Raw genomic sequence first — 21,870 nt, forward strand, 5'->3', positions numbered from 1 at the left:
ACAGGGGCTTTTTGCAATGTTTTGTGCTTCGGGATAGTACAAAATCCGGATTATTTGTGAATACTTCCTCCAAAAAGCACGGAATGTTGGAAGTGCAGTAAGGCACTAACTGACTGCGTGGAAGGAGTGGCAGCGGCTCCTCCGGAACGCGGATCCGGGGAACACGGAGCCGCAGGGATTTTGGGCTCACCTTTGTCTCGGAGGCTTTCAGGAGCTTCATGACCTCCCCTTCCCGCGCGTAATCCAGCGGCGTGTGGCCCAGGTCGTTCTTCTGGAGCGGGTTGGCACCTTTGGGGACAAAAATGTCACGGGATTAGGACAAGCACCAAGCACCCCTCTCCCGGCCTCCGCTCCCCAGGGAATTCAGGAAGCGGGGCCCGGCCATTCCCGAGCTCCGGAGCGGCGGCGGCATCGGGGATCTATATTTGCTTACAGGATGAAAAATGTGCTCCATAAGCAGAGTAATTCCGGCCGCGAGCCCCTGTCGCGGCGAATAAAGCGGATGATGGAGACAGGTGAGCGGAGGCCTCGAGGAACCGGCCTCCTTCGGGGACGTCCGCGACGGTCCCGCCGCGCGGCGCCATCCGGGCCCGCTCCGGTGCGGGTCCTATCAATAACGGCGGCTCCAATATCGGCCCAATCCCCCTGTTAACGGGGGCCTTGACGACTTGACTAATTGCCGCAATAATTGACGGGCCCTGCCCGGCGGCGGCCGGTCGATGCGGCGCCGCGCGCGCCGGCGGCAATAACGCGGCGCGCCGCAATAAATAACGGTGACAACGCGGGGCGGCCACGGGCCCGGGCTGACCCGGGCAGCTGGCCGGAGCGGGGCCGGGAAGCGCCCGCCGACCCCGCGCGGGGACTTAATGGGAGGCCATTTGTCACCTCCCACGGGCTGTCGCGGCGGGGCCGGACACCTGGGCGGCTCGCGGGGGTTGATGGATGGAGGCCGCGGCGGCCTCGCCGGGGAGATGCGTCGCCGCGGGCGGCGCGCGGGGAGGTTTGGCGGAGCGGCCTCCGTTTTTCCAGTGTTATTAGTCCGTGGAACGGTTGGCTGCTCCGGCCGGGGGCAGCGGTGGGAGCTGGGGCCTTGCTGTGCGGCACGCGGGCGCCGCGAGGGAGGAGGCCCGCGTGGTCCTCGTGGCGTGAGGGAGGATGCCCGCATGCTCCATGACATGATGGAGGCCACCCTCATGCTCCATGACACGATGGAGGCCGCCCTCATGCTCCTGAGGACATGATGGAGGCCGCCCTCACACTCCTCATGACATGATGGAGGCCGCCCTCACACTCCTCATGACATGATGGAGGCTGCCCTCGTGCTCCATGACGTGATGGAGGCCACCCTCATGCTCCATGACATGATGGAGGCCGCCCTCATGCTCCATGGCGTAAGGAGGCCGCCCTCATGCTCCATGGCGTGAGGAGGCCACCCTCATGCTCCATGATGTGAGGAAGGCCACCCTCATGCTGATGGAGGTCGCCCTCATGCTCCTCATGACATGATGGAGGTCGCCCTCATGCTCCATGACATGATGGAGGCCACCCTCATGCTCCTCATGACATGATGGAGGTCGCCCTCATGCTCCATGACATGACGGAGGCCACCCTCATGCTCCATGACATGATGGAGGATGCCCTCGTGCTCCATGGCGTGAGGAGGCCACCCTCATGCTCCATGATGTGAGGAAGGCCACCCTCATGTTGATGGAGGTCGCCCTCATGCTCCTCATGACATAATGGAGGTCGCCCTCAAGCTCCATGACATGATGGAGGTCGCCCTCACGCTCCTCAGGACATGATGGAGGCCGCCCGCATGCTCCATGACATGATGGAGGCCACCCTCATGCTCCTCATGACGTGATAGAGGCCACCCTCATGCTCCATGACGTGGAGGCCGCCCTCATGCTCCTCATGGCATGAGGGAGGCCGCCCTCATGCTCCTCATGACATGATGGAGGCCACCCTCATGCTCCATGACATGATGGAGGCCGCCCTCATGCTCCATGATGTGATGGAGGCCGCCCTCATGGTCCTCATGGTGCGAGGGAGGCCGCCGTCGTGCTCCATGGTGTGAGGGAGGCCGCCTTCATGCTCCTCATGACATAATGGAGGCCGCCCTCGTGCTCCATGACATGATGGAGGCCACCCTCATGCTCCTCAGGACATGATGGAGGCTGCCCTCATGCTCCATGACATAATGGAGGCCACCCTTATGCTCCATGACATGATGGAGGCGGCCCTCATGCTCCATGACATGATGGAGGCCACCCTCACGGTCCTCATGGCGTGATGGAGGCCGCCCTCATGCTCCATGACATGATGGAGGCTGCCCTCATGCTCCATGGCGTGAGGAGGCCACCCTCATGCTCCATGATGTGAGGAAGGCCACCCTCATGCTGATGGAGGTCGCCCTCATGCTCCTCATGACATAATGGAGGTCGCCCTCAAGCTCCACGACATAATGGAGGTCACCCTCAAGCTCCACGACATGATGGAGGCCACCCTCGTGCTCCATGACATGATGGAGGTCACCCTCATGCTCCATGACATGACGGAGGCCACCCTCATGCTCCATGACATGATGGAGGCCGCCCTCATGCTCCTCATGATCCATGATGGAGGTCGCCCTCATGCTCCATAACATGACGGAGGCCACCCTCATGCTCCATGACATGATGGAGGCTGCCCTCATGCTCCATGGCGTGAGGAGGCCACCCTCATGCTCCATGATGTGAGGAAGGCCACCCTCATGTTGATGGAGGTCGCCCTCATGCTCCTCATGACATAATGGAGGTCGCCCTCAAGCTCCACGACATAATGGAGGTCGCCCTCAAGCTCCACGACATGATGGAGGCCACCCTTGTGCTCCATGACGTGATGGAGGCGGCCCTCATGCTCCATGACGTGATGGAGGCCACCCTCATGCTCCTCACGACATGATGGAGGCCACCCTCATGCTCCATGACATGATGGAGGTCGCCCTCATGCTCCATGACATGACGGAGGCCACCCTCATGCTCCTCAGGACATGATGGAGGCCGCCCTCATGCTTCATTACATGATGGAGGCCACCCTCATGCTCCATGACATGATGGAGGTCACCCTCATGCTCCTCAGGACATGATGGAGGTCGCCCTCATGCTTCATTACATGATGGAGGCCGCCCTCACGCTCCTCATGACATGATGGAGGCCGCCCTCGTGCTCCATGACATGATGGAGGCCACCCTCACGGTCCTCATGGCGTGATGGAGGCCACCCTCATGCTCCCCATGACATAATGGAGGCTGCCCCCATGCTCCATGACATGATGGAGGCCACCCTCGTGCTCCATGACGTGATGGAGGCCGCCCTCATGCTCCATGACATGATGGAGGCCGCCTTCATGCTCCATGGCGTGAGGAGGCCACCCTCATGCTCCATGATGTGAGGAAGGCCACCCTCATGCTGATGGAGGTCGCCCTCATGCTCCTCATGACATGATGGAGGTCGCCCTCAAGCTCCACGACATAATGGAGGTCGCCCTCAAGCTCCACGACATGATGGAGGCCGCCCTCGTGCTCCATGACATGATGGAGGCTGCCCTCATGCTCCATGACATGATGGAGGCGGCCCTCGTGCTCCATGACGTGATGGAGGCCACCCTCATGCTCCTCACAACATGATGGAGGCCACCCTCATGCTCCATGACATGATGGAGGTCGCCCTCATGCTCCTCATGACATGATGGAGGTCGCCCTCAAGCTCCACGACATGATGGAGGCCACCCTCGTGCTCCATGACGTGATGGAGGCCGCCCTTATGCTCCATGACATGATGGAGGCCGCCCTCATGCTCCATGACATGATGGAGGCGGCCCTCATGCTCCATGGCGTGATGGAGGCCACCCTCATGCTCCTCAGGACATGATGGAGGCGGCCCTCATGCTCCATGACGTGATGGAGGCCACCCTCATGCTCCTCACGACATGATGGAGGCCACCCTCATGCTCCTCATGACATGATGGAGGCCACCCTCATGCTCCATGACATGATGGAGGCCGCCCTCATGCTCCATGACATGATGGAGGTCGCCCTCATGCTCCATGACATGATGGAGGCCACCCTCATGCTCCTCATGACATGATGGAGGCCGCCCTCATGCTCCATGACATGATGGAGGCCGCCCTCATGTTCCATGACATGATGGAGGCCACCCTCATGCTCCTCATGACATGATGGAGACCGTCCTCCTGCTCCATGGTGTGACGGAGGCCACCCTCATGCTCCTCACGACATGATGGAGGTCGCCCTCATGCTCCTCATGACATGATGGAGGCCGCCCTCATGCTCCATGACATGATGGAGGCCGCCCTCATGCTTCTTACGGGGTCCTGGAGGCCGCCCTCATGCTCCATGGTGTGACGGAGGCCGCCCACGGCCTCCACCACGTTGCACGTGGATCACGGGCGCGAGTCCCAGCAGCTCTTGGGTGGGATGTGACCTCCCCTGTTGTGGCTGCTGGTGGAGGCCCATGTCCTAACCCAGGCCCTGCTCCCGCACGGGCCAAACCAACCCGTTTCTGCTGGAAAATCCAGAAAGAGGAGCCTGGAAACGCGCGAGGAACCACACGCGGAGCAGCTTCCGCCTGAGCCGGAGAAGCTCCGGGATGCTCCGGAACGCGCTGAATGCCTCCTGCCCCCGCAGCGCCGCCTCTCCGTGGCCTTTCCGAGCACGGAAACGAGGAGTGACACCGTTATTGCTCCGCATGGCTCGTTAAAGTAATGGGAAAAGACTCCTGTCCTCCCGAGCCGCCGCTGATCCAATTAACGGGATCACCCCGCTTTTTTCCCGTTTTTAAATCAATAAGACCCGCACGTCTCGAGCCGCTCGGAGCGCGGAACGGGAATATGGAAGTTGTCGCTGCCGGCGCGGGAAGGACCGCGCTCCGTAGGAGCAGCCGCTCCGTGGGGATCTCCTTGGGGTTCCTCCAGAGCCGGTTTTGTCACCTCAAGCAACCTGCAAACCGGAGTGACTCCAGATTATGAGGAGCAGAGGGTCCGGGTCAACGCTCCTAACCCATCCCAAGCAATTCCAACGCGAATTTTCCTGTCGTTACCTCCCCGTTCCCATCCTGCCTTTCCTTCCCAAAACCTCGCTCCGTGCTTCCTCCATTCCCTGCTCCTCCAGGGATGACTCCGCATCCACGTGGGAGCCGTCGCTTTCCAGGGGTTGATCCCATCCTGCAAACACGGTCTCTGCTCTCCGGATGTCCAATTTTGCATCTATCTGCATTAAAAACACATCTTATCTCAACAGACCAGCTCGAACTGATCCCTCCCTCTCTCTCAAGAACTTTTTTCCCTTCTGTACTTATTTGTGACAAAAAACATAAATAAATTAATTGTATCAGCCGGCAAACAGCTTCTAAAGGAATTAAATGTCTCAATTTGGAAAACACCGTATTAGGATTTTGCTTCTGAAAGACCCACCAGCGTGGTGACAAGGATGTGATCAGCTCAGGAAAACTGGGAAGAGTGAAAGCGCGGAGCCCATGGGATTAATTATTTGTTAATGAGCAGAGACTAAGAGCGACTTCCCAAAGCGACTGGTAGGAAAAGCCACAGGAGGCTTCACTCAGCCCTGGCCCAAAGGATCTTCTCCGTGCTATTTATTAAAAGGGTTTTATATGGAAAAAAATGGATATTGCAAAATGGAAGTGTGAGTCTCGAGGGGAGATCCGGAGGCAACGGGAGGATCCATGGATTACACGGAGGTTTCACATGTGAATCCCTTGCACCGGTGTGGGATGTTCCCAGCCTCTTGCAGGAGGTCCCCAGCTGGAAAGGAGGCAGCAAAAGGAGGTTTAAAGCAGAAATGAGGATTAAGGAGCGCCAGCCGAGCGGATCAGCAGAGGGTTGAGGCTGGAAGGGGCCTCTGGAGGCTCCGGGGAGGCCGGTGAGGCCGGAGACCAGACGGGTCCCCCCTGGAGCTGGGAAGGAGCCGGGGCTCCCGACCTGCAGCCAGGACTTTTCCTATAGGAAAAGGAGGCATTTGGGATCCTGGGGTGCATTGAGAAGAGCCTCTCCAGCAGGTCGAGGGAGGGGATCCTGCCCCTCTACTCAGCCCTGGTGAGGCCGCATCTGGAGTATTGTGTCCAGTTCTGGGCTCCACAGGACAAGAGGGATGTGGAGCTGCTGGAGAGAGTCCAGCGCAGGGCTACAAGGATGATCAGGGGCCTGGAACATCTGCCCTATGAGGAGAGGCTGAGGGAGCTGGGCCTGTTCAGCTGGAGAAGAGAAGGCTGAGAGGGGACCTGAGCAGTGTCTAGAAGTACCTCAAGGGAGGCAGTGAGGAGGATGGGGCGGCCTCTTTTCAGTGGTGGCCACCGACAGAACTAGAGGAAATGGCCACAAACTGAAACACCAAAAGTTCCACAGGAACTTAAGGAAAAATTCCTTCCCAGCGAGGGTGCCAGAGCACTGGAACAGGCTGCCCAGAGAGGTTGTGGAGTCTCCTTCTCTGGAGATCTCCAAACCCGCTTGGACGCAGTCCTGTGCCACGTGCTCTAGGTGACCCTGCGTGTGCAGGGGTTGGACTGGATGATCCCTAGAGGTCCCTTCCAACCTTGAGCATTCTATGATTCCAGGGCTGTTAAACCCGGTGTCACCGTGCCCAGAAACACCCAGAAAGGGGCAGTTTTTGCCCAGACCCGGTGGGAAAACCGGTTCCAAGCACCGCCGTAACGGCGCCGGGACCCTCACCGCGTCCGCCCGCGGCACGGGCCGTGATTGGCCTCTAAATCCCGGTCTCCCAGGGTTTTAATTACTGCTCTGGCGCGGCCGGGAGAGGAACTTGCTGCCGTCGGAGCGAGGGGGTCGATACGCCGGCCCGGAACATATTGAGCCGCGGCGCTCGCAGGCTTCTATTGCGCTATTTAATCATCTTTTGCAAAATTTACAGTGCAACGGCAGGGATCGATACGGAATTTATCACGTTCCCTTGTAAATATGAGCGGGGAGAGCGGAGCCGGGGATGGATGGGTTGGAGCAGGGGCCGTTATTGGGCACATCTGGAGCGGGGCGGCCCCCGGGGACCCCGCGCTCCGGAGCGGCGATCCGACCCCCCGGCTGCCTCCGGGAGGATGGAGGGGCCGGGGCAGCTCCGGGGCTGCTCCGATGGCCGCGTTTCCCGGGATGCCCCCTGCTCCAGCAGGGACACCCAGAGCACGGGGCACCCGGGCGCATCCAGGCGGGTTGGAGATCTCCAGAGCAGGAGACTCCACAGCCTCCCTGGGCAGCCTGTGCCAGGGCTCCGGCACCCTCACACCAAGGAAGTTCTTCCTCACATGGACATGGAGCTGCCTGGGCTTCAGCTTGGCCCCGGCACCCCTTGTCCTGCACACGCTTGCTCACACTCACTCACACTTGCGCACACTCGCTCACATTCCTCACACTCGCTCACACTCACGCTTGCCCACGTTGCTCACACTTGCTGGCACTCGCTCACACTTGTGCACACTCGCTCACACTCACGCTCACGCTTGCTCACACTCGCTCATGTTGCTCACACTCACTCACACTTGCCCACACTCATGCTTGCTCACATTCGCTCACACTCACTCATGCTCACACTTGCTCACGTTGCTCACACTCGCTCACGCTTGCCCACGCTCACTCTTCCTCACATTGCTTGCACTTGCTCACACTTGCTCGCACTCTTGCTCACACTCACGCTTGCTCACGTTGCTCACACTCGGTCACACTCGCTCATGCTTGCTCACACTTGTGCACACTCGTTCACGCTTGCTCACGTTGCTCACACTTGCTCACACTCGCTCACACTTGCCCACACTCACGCTCGTTCACGTTGCTCACACTTGCTCACACTTGTGCACACTCACTCACACTCACACTCGCCCACGCTCACGCTCGCTCACGTTGCTCACGCTTGCTCACGTTGCTCACACTCACTCATACTCGCTCACACTTGCTCACGTTGCTCACACTCGCTCACGCTTACTCACACTTGCGCACACTCGCTCACACTTGCCCACACTCATGCTTGCTCACGTTGCTCACGTTGCTCACACTCGCCCACGCTCACACTCGCTCACGTTGCTCACACTCGCTCACACTCACACTCGTCCACGCTCACACTCGCTCACGTCGCTCACACTCGCTCACACTCACTCACACTCGCCCACGCTCACACTCGCTCACGTCGCTCACGTCGCTCACACTCACACTTGTCCCCGCTCGCTCACAGTGACTCCCGGCTCCAGGGTTCGCTGCAGCGGGCGCCGTGCGGAGCTTTGGGGACAGCACCCGTGTCCCGGAGGGAACAGGAGGACGGGAATGCGCCCGGCATCCCGGCACGGCATCCCGGCCTGGCATCCCAGCCTGGCATCCCAGCACGGCATCCCGGCACGGCATCCCGACACAGCATCCCGGCACGGCATCCCAGCACAGCATCCCAGCACGGCATCCCGACACAGCATCCCGGCACGGCATCCCAGCACAGCATCCCGGCACGGCATCCCGACACAGCATCCCGGCACGGCATCCCAGTCTGGCATCCCGACACAGCATTCCAGCCCGGCATCCCGGCGGCTCGCCTTGCTCCGGCGCAGAGCGGCTCCGCGCGATCCATCCGGGCCGGATCCGAGGCCGCCGGCGGCTCCGTCGCGCACAAAGCTCCCGGCATCGATCGCGCCCCCCGCGGCTCCGCGTCCGCTCCCGCGCGGACACAGGGCCGTTCCCGGCGTCGCCGCGGGTCAGGATGTCACCCGCGCGGACACGGGGCCGTTCCCGGCGTCACCGCGGGTCAGGATGTCACCCGCGGGGACACGGGGCCGTTCCCGGCGTCGCCGCGGGTCAGGATGTCACCCGCGGGGACACGGGCGCGGGCGCCGCGCTCCGCTGGGCGCACACATGCCGGACACGACCGGGGAGGTCACCGGGGCCACCGAACGGCCACAAAAGGCCGGGGCCAGCGCGGAGGGGACACCCGGATGGCGCTTAATGGCCTTGGCCCCGAGGGCAGGACGCGGAGCGGACGGACACGTGGTGAAAAGGCAGGTGTTGGGAAGCGGGGCCCGTTCCATGTCAGTGGGCAGGGAACGTCCCGGCTCCGGGATTGTGCGCTTTTCCTGCCGCTTTTCCACGCGGCCGGAGCGGGAAGGGAGCGCTGGTCTCTGCTCCGGCTTCCACGCGGTCTCTCCAGCCGTATCCGAACCCACGGGGTTTTTTTTTCCAAGACGGACTCAATCCCGTCTTGGAAAAAACTAAGATACCCCCGAGGAGCTCCGAGCAGCGGGACAACGGGGACAATCCCCGCTGCAACGAGCTGGCCCCGGTGCCAATGTCACTTGGAGACACGCGGACGGGAGCGCTTTATCCCGGCGGGATAAGGATGGGAGCGCACGGGAGCACGGAGCCCCTCCAAGCTCAACCCAACTCCCCTTTTTCCAGCTCCGTTAAACCGGGATGGACGGAGCAGCGGGACGCGGGAGAGGGGGGACCCGCCGGGAGCACCGGGTGCCGAAAGCAACGGAGCGGGATGCGGCGGACACGGATCCAACAGGAGAGGATCGTCCTGCTCCGCTCGCCATCCGCGTGCGGAGGAATTGGGGGAAAACACCGGGATTGTATCCGGCTAGGCGCGGGACACAGCCCGGCCGGGTTCTTGGGTCGGATTTTGATTCCTGAAACCGAAAATCGGATTTTCGGTTCCGCAAACGGGCTGGGTTTGGATCCTGGCCGTGATCTCCGTGATCCTGGGTGATTTCCGCGGCTTCCCGAGGGAGCCGGGAGCTTCGGAGCGAGGCCGAAGCACCGACGGGCTGTGCCCTTAATGGGGGAGCCCGAGCGGGCGGGAACTCGGGAATGACGGGAGGCCAAAGAGAGCGGGAACTCGGGAATGACGGGAGGTCAAAGAGAGCGGGAACATGGGAACGATGGGAGGCCAAAGCGAGTGGGAACTCGGGAATGACGGGAGGTCAAAGAGAGCGGGAACTCGGGAATGACGGGAGGCCAAAGAGAGCGGGAACATGGGAACGACGGGAGGTCAAAGTGAGAGGCCGATGGAAGCAAGTGGGAACATGGGAATGATGGGAGGTCAAAGCGAGAGGCCAAGAGAGGCAAGCGGGAACACGGGAACGACGGGAGGTCGAAGCAAGTGGGAACACGGGAATGACGGGAGGTCAAGGCTGGGAAGCCAACGGAGGCGAGCGGGAACACGGGAATGATGGGATGTCAAGGCAAGCGGCCGGGGAGCGGGAACATGGGAATGACGGGAGGTCAAAGCAAGAGGCCGTGGAGCGGGAACACGGGAATGACGGGAGTTCAAAGCAAGTGGGAAGATGGGAACGACGGGAGGTCAAAGCAAGATGCCGTGGAGCAGGAACATGGGAACGATGGGAGGTCAAAGCAAGAGGCCGATGGAAGCAAGTGGGAACACGGGAATGACGGGAGGTCAAAGCAAGAGGCCAGGGAGTGGGAACACGGGAACAACGGGAGGTCAAAGCGAGCGGTAACATGGGAATGACGGGGGGTCAAAGCAAGAGGCCGTGGAGCAGGAACACGGGAACAACGGGGGGTCAAAGCAAGAGGCTGGGGAGTGGGGACACGGGAACGACGGGAGGTCAAAGCAAGAGGCCATGGAGCGGGAACACGGGAACGACAGGGGGTCAAGGCGAGTGGAGAACATGGGAATGATGGGAGGTCAAAGCAAGAGGCCGTGGAGCAGGAACACGGGAATGACGGGAGGTCAAAGCAAGAGGCCATGGAGCAGGAACACGGGAATGACGGGGGGTCAAAGCAAGATGCCGTGGAGCAGGAACGCGGTCCCGCCGGGGCTCCCGGCACTCACCGGCGTCCAGCAGCAGCGCGGCGGCGGCGCGGTCGTCGGCCAGCGCGGCGTAGTGCAGCGCGGTGCAGCCGCGGAAGCTGGCGCGCACGTTGAGCCGGGCGCTGAAGTCGTCCTCGCGCGCGATGAGCACTGCGGGGACAGCGGGGGACACCGTTATCCCGCAATCCCGGCCCCTTCCCGCCTGTTTGCTGGGGGTTTTGGCTGGAGGTTAATTCCAGCAAATATTCCTTGGGAATATTTGGGGAATCGCTCACGGTAATACACTTTAGGGCTCATTAAAAGGGCCGGAATCCCCTCCGTAAATGCAATTATATCCCGGCAGGTGTGGTGAAACCAGGCCTGGGAGCGGTGACGTTCCCTTTCCCTGGAAATGGATGCTTTCCTAAATTAACGATGATTCGGAGCTTTGCTCCACTGTCACGAGGTGGCCCGAGCCACCGAGTTATCCCGTCCCCTTCCCATGGGGAACGCGGCCTCCGCGGCTCCAACCCTGGCGTTTCCAAAGGGTTGGGAACGTCCTCGTGGAAACGGCAGCGAACGGAGCCGGGAGCACCAATTAGCGCCCCGGCTCCCTCCCCGCGCCAGCATCCAGGGCATCCGTGTATATTTATTTATTTGTCGTCATTTCCTACCCAGGGAGGGGCTGGATAATGAACTGCGTGCGTCAGGGAAGATGAATCTGAGATACTAGGGAGCAGCGCGGTAAAGAGATTAAAGCGTTATTATTGTTGGGTTCTTTTCCCCCATGGTCCGGCGTGACAGCTCGGCCGTCATCCGTAAAAAATGTCTCGGAGAGGGATAATCATCGGAAACTCAATAAAGCGTCAGGGGAAGCCTCGGCCGCCATCCATCACCGGGTGCCTGGAAATTTTCAGCCCTCCGTCTCCCTTCCTGCCATCCATATAAATGTCTGTAATATATTTTGCGCGGCGCTCGCGGAGCGAAGCCTCTCGATTGGGATGTTTTTATGAAAAAATATTTATACGCGGAATATGTAAATGGGCGGGGAGGAAAAGGGAAGGAAAAACAAAGGCAGTTTCGCTCTCGCCCTCTCTTTTTTTAAAATGCAACTGAATTTATTCTTTTTAATAAAACATGTCAAGCAAAGAATTAATGCAACTTCTTGCTGAATGGCCTTATCTTTTCCTCAGCCCAAAAATATATAACGTTAGAGAGGGATGGATGCGGACAAAAACAATTAACTTTATTGGCTGATATACTTTGTCTTAAATAAACTCCGTGGACATGCATTATGGATTGGCATTCCATTGCTCGTTTTTTAACGTTGTTTCATGCGTTTTGCAGCCGTGCCGCCGGCTGCGGCGCGGCGGGAATGCTCCGACATGGAATGAGGCCCTGTCCCAGCTGTCCCCGCATGGATCCGTGTCCCTAACCGGGGGGTTTTGGGCGGGTTTTGGTGCTTTTTGGCTCCTGTTTTGGTGCTTTTTTGGCTCTGGAGAGCCCAGGGGCGGCTCTGATCCGCACGGGCCACGCGCCCTGCTCCGTTTTTCCTTACACTAAGTAGGAAAAGGGTGGATTTCTAAGCACAGGGGCACAAAGCGCGCTCCATGCGGACCTGGCAATTCCCGGGAATGCCGGCAGCCGGCTCCGTTGTGCCAAGGCCGCCGAGCCCGGCTGCTCCGGCAGAACTTCCAGCTTTTCCCTTCCGTCTCCCTGTGGTCCCGGGGACACAGGGAAGGGGACAAGCGGCTGGAGCGGCCTCGACGCTCCGGCCGGGAAAGATCCTAACGGGATCCGACGATGGGGCAGGAAAATCCCTCCTTCATCCTATATCCACAGCCAGGATCCAGCCCCGAGGCCCTCTCCGTGCCGGGAAGCCGGCGCGTGCGGATGTGTGGGATGAGGTGCCCAGCTTGGCGTTGTGTTCCCGCTATTTGGGAGCTATTCCCGGGATTTGAGGGATTGCTAAGCATCTGCATTACGTTTCCTCGGGGATCCCAGCACATCCCACTCGTGTGTAAACCAGGAAATGGGAACTGGAGGGAGCCGGAAAAAATATAAGGAGTGAAATCTCCCTTGGAAAGGCAGGAGAGGGATATTGGGGAGGCGGGAAGCGCGTGGATCCCGCACGGCATGGAATTACCTTCCAGGGAATGCAGGCCCTTCTCCTTGGCCGTCTCGTAGATGCTGCTGAAGTCGTCGCCGAGGTTGGGATCGGCACCGGCCGCCAGCAGGATCTTCACGACGCTGCTCCGGGATAGGGAGAAACAACAGGGAGAGGGTGAGCGATCCCGGGGAATCCTTCCCGGGAATCCTCCGGCATTCCCAGCACGGTTAAGGCAACGAGCTTAATTAGATGTTTTAAGGAATGAGGCAGCATATGCTGAAAATGAGGAGCTGGGGGGACAGCGGCGGGAGGAATCGCAGCCTCCAAAGCCTGGGTCGGAACTGCTGGAATTCCGGGAAACCGCTCCTGCAAATGCAGCCCTGCCATCGGGATCCGGAGAGGCCCAGGGCCTCGGGAAGGCCCTTGGAAGGGCCCCTGCTCCTTAATTCCTGTTTTTCCCCCCGGGCTGCAGCTTTCGGTGACACCGGGATGGTCCCACGTCACTTTGCACTCTGGGATCCGGCTCCTCTCCCGTTTACCCCCAAAATGCATTAGCAGAATCCAAGGATTTTTTTCCCTCTTTGGATGAGGCACCGCGGAGGCAGCCGGAGTCTCTCCCTTCTGCACCCCCTCGGCTAATAGCTGTTAATTATATCATTAATTACTCATTAACAACCAAGAGCCGAGTTGGTGCAGGAGAAAGAGAGGGGAAAGGGGAAACGAAGGGGCCGGAGGCCGCTGTGATTCCGCTTTTCCCGCCGCGCGCTCCGGGCTCTCGGAGCAGGGCCTGCGGAATGCCGTGCCCTTAACGGGGACATATTGTTAAATAAAGCAGCGTATCCCATATTGTTAAATAAATAAATGTGCATGTGCAGCACGGGGAGGTCGACGGCCCCGGCCGGCAGCTGCGGCCGCTGAAGCACGACGCGCGCCGGGATCCCGGACAAAGCCGGAGCCGCTCCGCGCTCCGATCCGCGGGAGCGCCGGGAATCGATCCCGAGCCCCTTCCCTGCGGAGCCAGCTGCGCGTCGGGCTTGGGAGGGGGGAAAATCCGGCTGCAATCCCGGGATAAACCATCCGTGTGTGCACGGGGCTGCTCCCGCTGGAGGGCAACGTTCCGGGAAGGATGCGGGAAGGAGGGCAAGGATGGGGTGGGATTGTGGGATCACGCTGGGATCGGTCCTGAGGATGGACAAACGGCTCCGGCTCCTGGGTTTGCATGGGAAAATGGGGAAGGGCAAGGGGAGCTGAGGCCATTCCCATGGGAAAGGCGCCGGGAAGGAACGGAGAGGGATGGCGGGAGAAGGGATGGGCAAGGCGGCAAAGCCGGGAATGGGAAATGGAAGGGAGGGGAGAGATGGAGGTTGGGAGCAGCTAAAGGGAGCAAATTCCCGGAGGAAGGAGGATTCCGCATGCCGGGAGGCCAAGGATCCAGCACGGAGCAGGATCATCCAGAAGGAGCTGCCGGGCTGTGCCGGACGAGAGGGAGCTGGTTTCCAGCCCGGAGCACCGGGATGCGCCGAGAGGAGAACCGGGAGGAATCCCCAGGAACAGCAGCCTTGGGAAAGGGAAGCTTTCCCGGGAAGGCGCAGGCAGAGGGAATTCCGCTCCCCTAAACTGGGACTTTTTGTTCAAGAGCTTCGTTGTTTCCTTTAACAGAGGCGGCGCGCGACTAATTAACACCTAATTTCTACAAATTAAACCAGGTTCGGCCAAGGGGAGCCCTGTTCTTCCCAAATCCTCCGTTTTAAAGGGATCCCTTTCCAGGAGAAGGAAGGAAACGCTTTAAAGCGGCTCCTGAAACTCCTGCAACTTTGGATGCAAGGAGAATCAAATGCCTGGAAAATGCCCCAAAATCAAATGCAGGTGTCACAAGGAGTCCCAGCTCACCTAATGCCAGCGCATCCCGCTGGAATTTTCACCATGGAATGGGGCTAGGATGTCAGTCAAGGCCGTGTGTCGGATCGGCTCCAGCAGGGAGGGAAAGGAGCCACATTCCGACTAATTCCCGGCCCAATGCATGCAAAGGGATTGCGGCGGATCCCAAAAAGCAGCAAGCACCACCGGGCATTCCAAAGGGCCCATCTCGGCACTTAAAATTCCAGGGGCGAATTCCATGTTATGGAGTGGGAGCCAGCAGCTTCCCGTGCTCCGTTTGCTCCGCTCGCCACATTCCCGATGCTCCCTGCAAAGGCGGGAGAAGCCCCGGGCGCATCCCAGTGTTGGGAGCAGGGCTGGTGCTCCCGTTCGCCTCCTTAAACGCATCGTTATCCCGGGAGCGACAAGCTCTAGGGATCCAAGCGCTCCCTAATTCCCAATCTGAGCTGATATCCATCCAAAACGTGGGAAAAGCAAACACCGCGGCCCGCACAGCGGGGCTTTCCGGGTGTTTTTGGCCCAAGGGAGCAGCCCGGGCCGTTTCCGCCCGCGTTTCCACCCGATCCAGGGTAATTCCCGCCCGGTCTCCTCCCGAGGAGGCCGTTCCGCTCCAGCGGCCCCTTGGAATGGGCCCCTTTGTCCCCCCGCGGCGCCGGGAGGCTCCGGGTGCCGGCCCGGCAAACATCGCACATCAAAGCGGAGCCCAACCGGGAGCGGGGACAGCCCCGAGGGGGTCACGACTCGTCACGTCAAAGGTGGCACCACACACGAACTCGGCACACGGACGCGGCGGATATCCCGCCTTTGTGGCCCGCTTTAATCCCGTGTTTTCCCAAGTCATTAGGCTTTTTTCTGCTTATGAACTTGTGACTAAGTAAAGCGGCCCCGAGAGGGCGTCACTTCAAAGCCCCTTCTCCCGTCTGTGCCGCGTTGACCAAAATTGGATTTCTCTTTCTTTTTTTTTTTCCTCCCAAATAAGAAAAAAACTCCTAATTGAATTTAGTTGTAGACTGAATATATTTGAGAGGGACTTTAAAAGGTTACGAGGAGCCACGGGGATCAGCATGGGAACGAGAGGCTCCGCGTTGAGACTCTGCGGTTCAAAGGGCCTCCGTGAAAGGCCCCACACGCTCGGAGGGACCGGGAGGCTCCTATGGAGCTATCCCGGTTTCTGGGGGCGATTCCCAGGCACGGGAATACCCTCAACATGGGAGCGTGTAGCTGCTCTGGGATGCAGAGCTCATTCCGGAGCACAAAGATGGGGCAAATGTACATGGAAAAGGGTCCTGGTGTTTAGGGACCCCGGAGCGGCTCAGGGGCTATGGAATATCCACGGGGTATCCCGGTATCCCTGGAATGACGGTGAGGGAGCCCAACGTACCTGGCGTTGCCGTTGATGGCGGCCACCATGAGCGGCGTCCAGCCGAGCGCGTGACGCGCGTTCACATCCGCACCTTCCAGGAGCAGCCTGCGTGGACACGGAGAGGGTCAGCACGGAGGGACACGGGATCCGCACAGAGGGACACGGGATCCGCATGGAGAGGGACATGGGATCCGCGCGGGGAGGGACATGGGATCCGCATGGAGAGGGACACGGGATCCACACGGGGAGGGACACGGGATCCGCATGGAGAGGGACACGGGATCCGCATGGAGAGGGACACACATGGGATCCGCACGGGAAGGGACACGGGATCCGCATGGAGAGGGACACGGGATCCGCATGGAGAGGGACACACATGGGATCCGCACGGGAAGGGACACGGGATCCGCATGGAGAGGGACACGGGATCCGCATGGAGAGGGACATGGGATCCGCATGGAGAGGGACACGGGATCCGCGCGGGGAGGGACACAGGATCCGCACGGAGAGGGACTCACATGGGATCCACACAGGGAGGGACACGGGATCCGCATGGAGAGGGACACACATGGGATCCGCACGGGAAGGGACACGGGATCCGCATGGAGAGGGACACGGGATCTGCACGGGAAGGGACACGGGATCTGCATGGAGAGGGACACACATGGGATCAGCAAGGAGGGACACGCACGGGATCCACACAGGGAGGAACATGGGATCAGCACAGAGGGACACGGGATCCGCACGGGGAGGGACACGCACGGGATCCACACAGGGAGGGACACGGGATCCGCATGGAGAGGGACACACACAGGATCCGCATGGAGAGGGACACAGGATCCGCACGGAGGGACACACATGGGATCCACACGGGGAGGGACACGTGGGATCTGCACATGGAGGGACACGGGATCCGCATGGAGAGGGACACGGGATCAGCACGGGGAGGGACATGCACGGGATCCGCATGGGGATGGATACGCATGGGATCTGCATGGAGAGGGACACACATGGGATCCCCACAGGGAGGGAACACACAGCCTCCGTGTTCACAGGATCCCAGAATCCCGGGATGCTGAGGGTGGCAGGGAGCTCTCGGGATCCCCCCGTGCAGCCCCTGCTCCAGCAGGGACACCCAGAGCACGGGGCACCCGGGCGCATCCAGGCGGGTTGGAGATCTCCAGAGCAGGAGACTCCACAGCCTCTCTGGGCAGCCTGTGCCAGGGCTCCGGCACCCTCACACCAAGGAAGTTCTTCCTCACACGGACATGGAGCTGCCTGGGCTTCAGCTTGGCCCCGGCACCCCTTATCCTGGCACCGGCCACCACCCAGGAGAGTTTGGCCCCGTCCTCCCTGCACTCTCCCCTCAGGTCCTTGTCCATGTTGGTCACATCCCTCTCAGGCTGCTCCTCTCCAGGCTGGACAGGCCCCGCTCGCTCGGTCCTTCCTTATCCAATGGCTGCTCCACTTAGTCTGAGCTTAAAGGACAGCCTGGACCTGGCAAACCTTCCGCCGGCTCAAAATTCCCTTCGGGAAGCACACGGAGCAAACGCTCCCGCTGGCTCGGAAGCTCCTTCTCTCCTATGGAGCCCAAGCTCTGGCTCCCACCACACGGCACCGGCTGCTCCTTGGTATTTCCAGAGTCTTTCCAATAAAAAAAGCCTGGATTTGGGGCAGCACATCCCGCCTCGAGGCACATTAAGGCCCCGCTTTTGGGGTGAGATGTCCTGTATCCGCAAGCAGGGAAACCCACGTCCCACACATGCCATTTCCCACGCAGGAATCGAAATAATCGCCCGCATCCGGAACGCCGAGCGCGGAGCCGCTGCCGTCACGTCACGCGGCACAACACGCACTGACATTTCATTTAGGAGCAGCATTTATTTTATTTTTTTTCCGAAATCACCGCGAGACGCTCAGCAACTTAACGGGTTTTCCAGACAACTGAACTTTCCGTTCAGGGTCTTCCAGCCCATCATTAATTTTTTCCCCGTCTCATTGAATGCTCTGACAATCGATAAAGCGACGACCACTGCTCAGATCCTAGACGGCCAAATGTATTTACCAGCAGGAGCAGGTTCTGTGTTTAATTAAATCAAGGGCCCTGATCAATGTTTGGGATGTTTAGCCGCATTTTAACCAAATCAGCTGCCCAGCAGCTTCTCCCGCGCTTCCCGGCGGATCCGGCGCCTGGAAAGGGACAATCCCGGCGCCGGGGGGTTCCATAGGGCTTGGTAAAGGGGATGGAGCTTTTCCTGCTGCCGGGGTGCGCGTGCATGAATGGATTTTAAGGATTTTATAGCAAAAGGGGATAAAAGGTGGGATATCCTTATGGATTTTAAGGATTTTAGATATCCTTGAGCCTACTTGTAAGCGTGACTCGAGTAGAGAATTGGATTTAATGCAGAGTGAAGATGCAAAGAGCGACGTGGGTGAGAGCATCATGTTGGGAATCAAACCCCTTCCAGCTGCAGCAAGCCCATCGGAAATCCCGAATTATCCCTTTTTCCAGCTAATGCTCCCGGGAATAACCTCCGTGAGGCCGAGGCGCTGGCACAGGGGCCGTGCCGGGGGGCTCGTTGCAACCGGAGCCGCCGGAGCATCCGTCGCAACCGGAGCATCCGTTGCAACCGGAGCCGCCGTTGCAACCGGAGCCGCCGCCGCTTCCCCCGCGCGGCGCCCCGGGCGCATCCCGGTTTTCCGAGCCGGATCGGCGGGAGCCGCGGGCGGCCGGGCCAGCTGCGGAGGCGGTTCCGGGTGAGCGGCGCGCTGACCCGGGGGCCCTGTTTGCGCTTGGGCTCAGCGCCCTCGCGGCAGCTGCGGGGAGAGGAAACGGGGAAACTTGAACTTTGCCCACAACAAAAAGCTCCCGCCGGGGCCAGATGGCCCCACGGGGCCCTCCCGGGTGCTTCCCGAGCGGCGTCTCCATGCGGAGCCGGCGCTTCCCAAAGCCGAGGGGTCCCCGGGGAGCCCCCCTCGTTCCTATCGCTCCCCGGGAACGGGGCTTTGCCCAGGGAAGGAATGGGAGCAATCCTGCTTTTCCCGGGCAGCAGCCACTCTGCTCTGGGAGTCGGTGGGGAATCGGGGTCGGTCCGGGATTCTTGGAGAGCAAGAAGCATGGAAAAACATGGAAAAGCTCCTGGAAGAGTGAGAGCTGAGGCAGAAAATGCAGGGAGAAACCGAGCAGAACAGCACAAAGTGCCACCTCATTCCCCCTCTTTCCCTGGCAGCTCCGCTGGGAAACCCGGATTCCCGCTGTGCGTGGAGGGGCAGCTTCCCCGGCCTGGGAATCCTTGGAGAGCAAGCGGGAATGTTCCACGTGCTCCGGGCAGCAAAAACCTTCCCGAAGCAGAGCACCGTATTGGAAAGGAACACGGAAAGGAAGAAAAAACCTATTTATCCCCCCAAAACAGGTGCCTGGTGACTCCGATATATCCAAACAAGCACAGGCCCGGGGAGGATAAGCAGGGAGCGGGATATAAAGTCTGCAGCAGTGCAAATAAGTGCAATTATAAATAATTTTCCATTAGTGTCTGTCCAATGCCGCCTCCCTGCTGAACATCGGGAATGTTTTGCGGCTGGATAGGCTGGGAATGAGGCCCGGGTTCGGCTGGGAACCGCGGGCTGTTCCCGGGAAGGCTCTGCTTGGAAAACAGGACGGAGGGGAGGCCTGGGAAGGGCGGGAGCCGAGGCCGAGCTCCAGGAAATGCCTGGGCATCCCGACAGGCTGCTCCGATACATCCCGCTCCGGCTGCTCCAACACATCCCGCTCCGGCTGCTCCAACACATCCCGCTCCGGCTGCTCCAATACATTCCCACTCCGGCTGTTCCAACACATCCCGCTCCGGCTGCTCCAACACATCCCGCTCCGGCTGCTCCCACCACATCCCGCTCCGGCTGCTCCGCCACATCCCGCTCCGGCTGCTCCAACACATCCCGCTCCGGCTGCTCCAACACATCCCGCTCCGGCTGCTCCCACCACATCCCGCTCCAGCTGCTCCAACACATCCCGCTCCGGCTGCTCCCACCACATCCCGCTCCGGCTGCTCCGCCACATCCCGCTCCGGCTGCTCCGACACATCCCGCTCCGGCTGCTCCCACATCCCGCTCCAGCTGCTCCCACCACATCCCGCTCCGGCTGCTCTGCCGCATCCCGCTCCGGCTGCTCACATCCCACTCAGACCTGGCTCCGGCCCAGTGAAGGGAATTCCAGAAATCCAACCCCGTGCCGTGCCCAGCTGGAATCCAAAGCCGGCTGCACTGCGAAGCTTCTTTTCCTGCCCAACCTGCGTTTTCCCGACCTGTATCCGAACACGGAACACCGGCTGGAGACGGGAGGCCAAGAGGAGCTGAATTCCCAACCGAGCCCGAGCTCGGAGGGAGCCAAGGAATGGCCAGGAGCAGATCCGGGTCTCCCAGAACGCACAGGGTGCCCACGGATCCCTCTGGGATTATTAGGTCCTTCCTGGCGACGGGAACACGGGAAGGACCCAAAATCCCTGGAGCCGGGGCCAGCCCGGCCAGGACCGCAGTGTGTTCCCACCTCCAAGGCTCTGGGAGCCGGAGCATCCATGTGAATCCGGGAAGGAACTCCAGCAGGACGGGGGCTTCATGCCCTGGTTCCCTCCTATGGCGCAGACCAGCTCGAGCTGAGGCCCAACAAACTCTTGACATTAACGAGTGTTTCCCTCCGTAGCGCCCAGGAGCAGGAAGCGCTTGGAGGAAACAGGGATTTTGCAAGGGCGACGGTCCCCAAATCCCACCTTTCCCGATTCCGACGCAAAAACGGGACGGGCTCCTCGCACCGGGCGGCAGGGAAAGGCGCAGGATCCAGGGAAAGGCCGGAGGGAAGGGGACACCCCACGTGCACGGGCTGCATCCAGCCCTCGGACAGGGGATGCATTCCCGGGAATGGGAGCACCAAGCCTGTCTGATCCACCTGGGAGCCCCGGGAAGGAGGGGGGATATTGGCCAGGAGAATCCCTAAGAACAGCCCAGTTGCTCCCAGTCCCCTCATCCCGCTCATCCCGGCTGCTGCTTTGGAAGCCGGTGCCTCTTCCAGGTCGTGCTCCCGACCCGGGCTCCTTCCTCCGTTTTCCGACCTTCCTCCTCGCTGTGCCCGAGGCTCCATCCCGGCAGATCCCTCATCCCGGCGCGCGGGATGCGGCTCCATGCGGCGCCACTGCCCTCTCCCGGGCGCAGCCCTCGCTGCTCCGCGCCGTTCCCAACCCCGCTCCGTGTTCTGGCCGCAAACTGAAGCACCGAAAGTTCCACAGGGACTTCAGGAAAAAATTCCCGACAGTGAGAGTGCCGGAGCCTTGGAACAGGCTGTGGAGTCTCCTGCTCTGGAGATCTCCAACCCGCCTGGATGCGCCCGGGTGCTCCGGGTGTCCCTGCTGGAGCAGGGGGATCCCTGGAGATCCCTGCCATCCTAAAGGATTCCGGGGCGCCGCGCTCACCTCTCCACTTCGGAGACGTTGTTGATCCTCGCGGCTTCGAGCAGGGCGTCCTCTGCGGAGAGACAGGGAAAAAGGGGGGTGAGAGGCCGGATCCGCCGCTGGCACCGCGCTCCCACCGGGATTTTTCCCAAACGGGCTGATTTTGAGGCTAATCCGTTGCTCCTGACCCGCGTGGGGCGTCGGAAAGGCCGCCCGTGACCCCTCCTGGCCGGGAAGGGGAAGGCAGGAGCGCTCGGATGGAGGCGTCGGG

The 21,870-nt window shown here is 60.5% G+C and overlaps 1 protein-coding gene across 1 annotated transcript in view; it reads right to left on the bottom strand.

Annotated features, from left to right (window-relative positions):
- The window catches only part of CLPB (ClpB family mitochondrial disaggregase), a 42,655-nt gene that overhangs the window by 17,661 nt on the left and 3,124 nt on the right, over positions 1-21,870 (bottom strand). Inside the window, exons 3-7 of the mRNA XM_088534064.1 lie at positions 21,621-21,672; positions 16,180-16,266; positions 12,957-13,060; positions 10,853-10,981; positions 191-288 (exon numbers count right to left, since the gene is read on the bottom strand). Coding sequence (XP_088390190.1) covers positions 191-288; positions 10,853-10,981; positions 12,957-13,060; positions 16,180-16,266; positions 21,621-21,672 — 470 coding nt within the window. The remainder of the gene's footprint in view (positions 1-190; positions 289-10,852; positions 10,982-12,956; positions 13,061-16,179; positions 16,267-21,620; positions 21,673-21,870) is intronic.

The sequence above is a fragment of the Tinamus guttatus genome, unplaced genomic scaffold, assembly GCF_059628265.1.
Source record: "Tinamus guttatus ecotype Peru unplaced genomic scaffold, ASM5962826v1 Tinamus_guttatus_pri_ptg000533l, whole genome shotgun sequence".
Lineage (NCBI taxonomy): Eukaryota > Metazoa > Chordata > Aves > Tinamiformes > Tinamidae > Tinamus > Tinamus guttatus.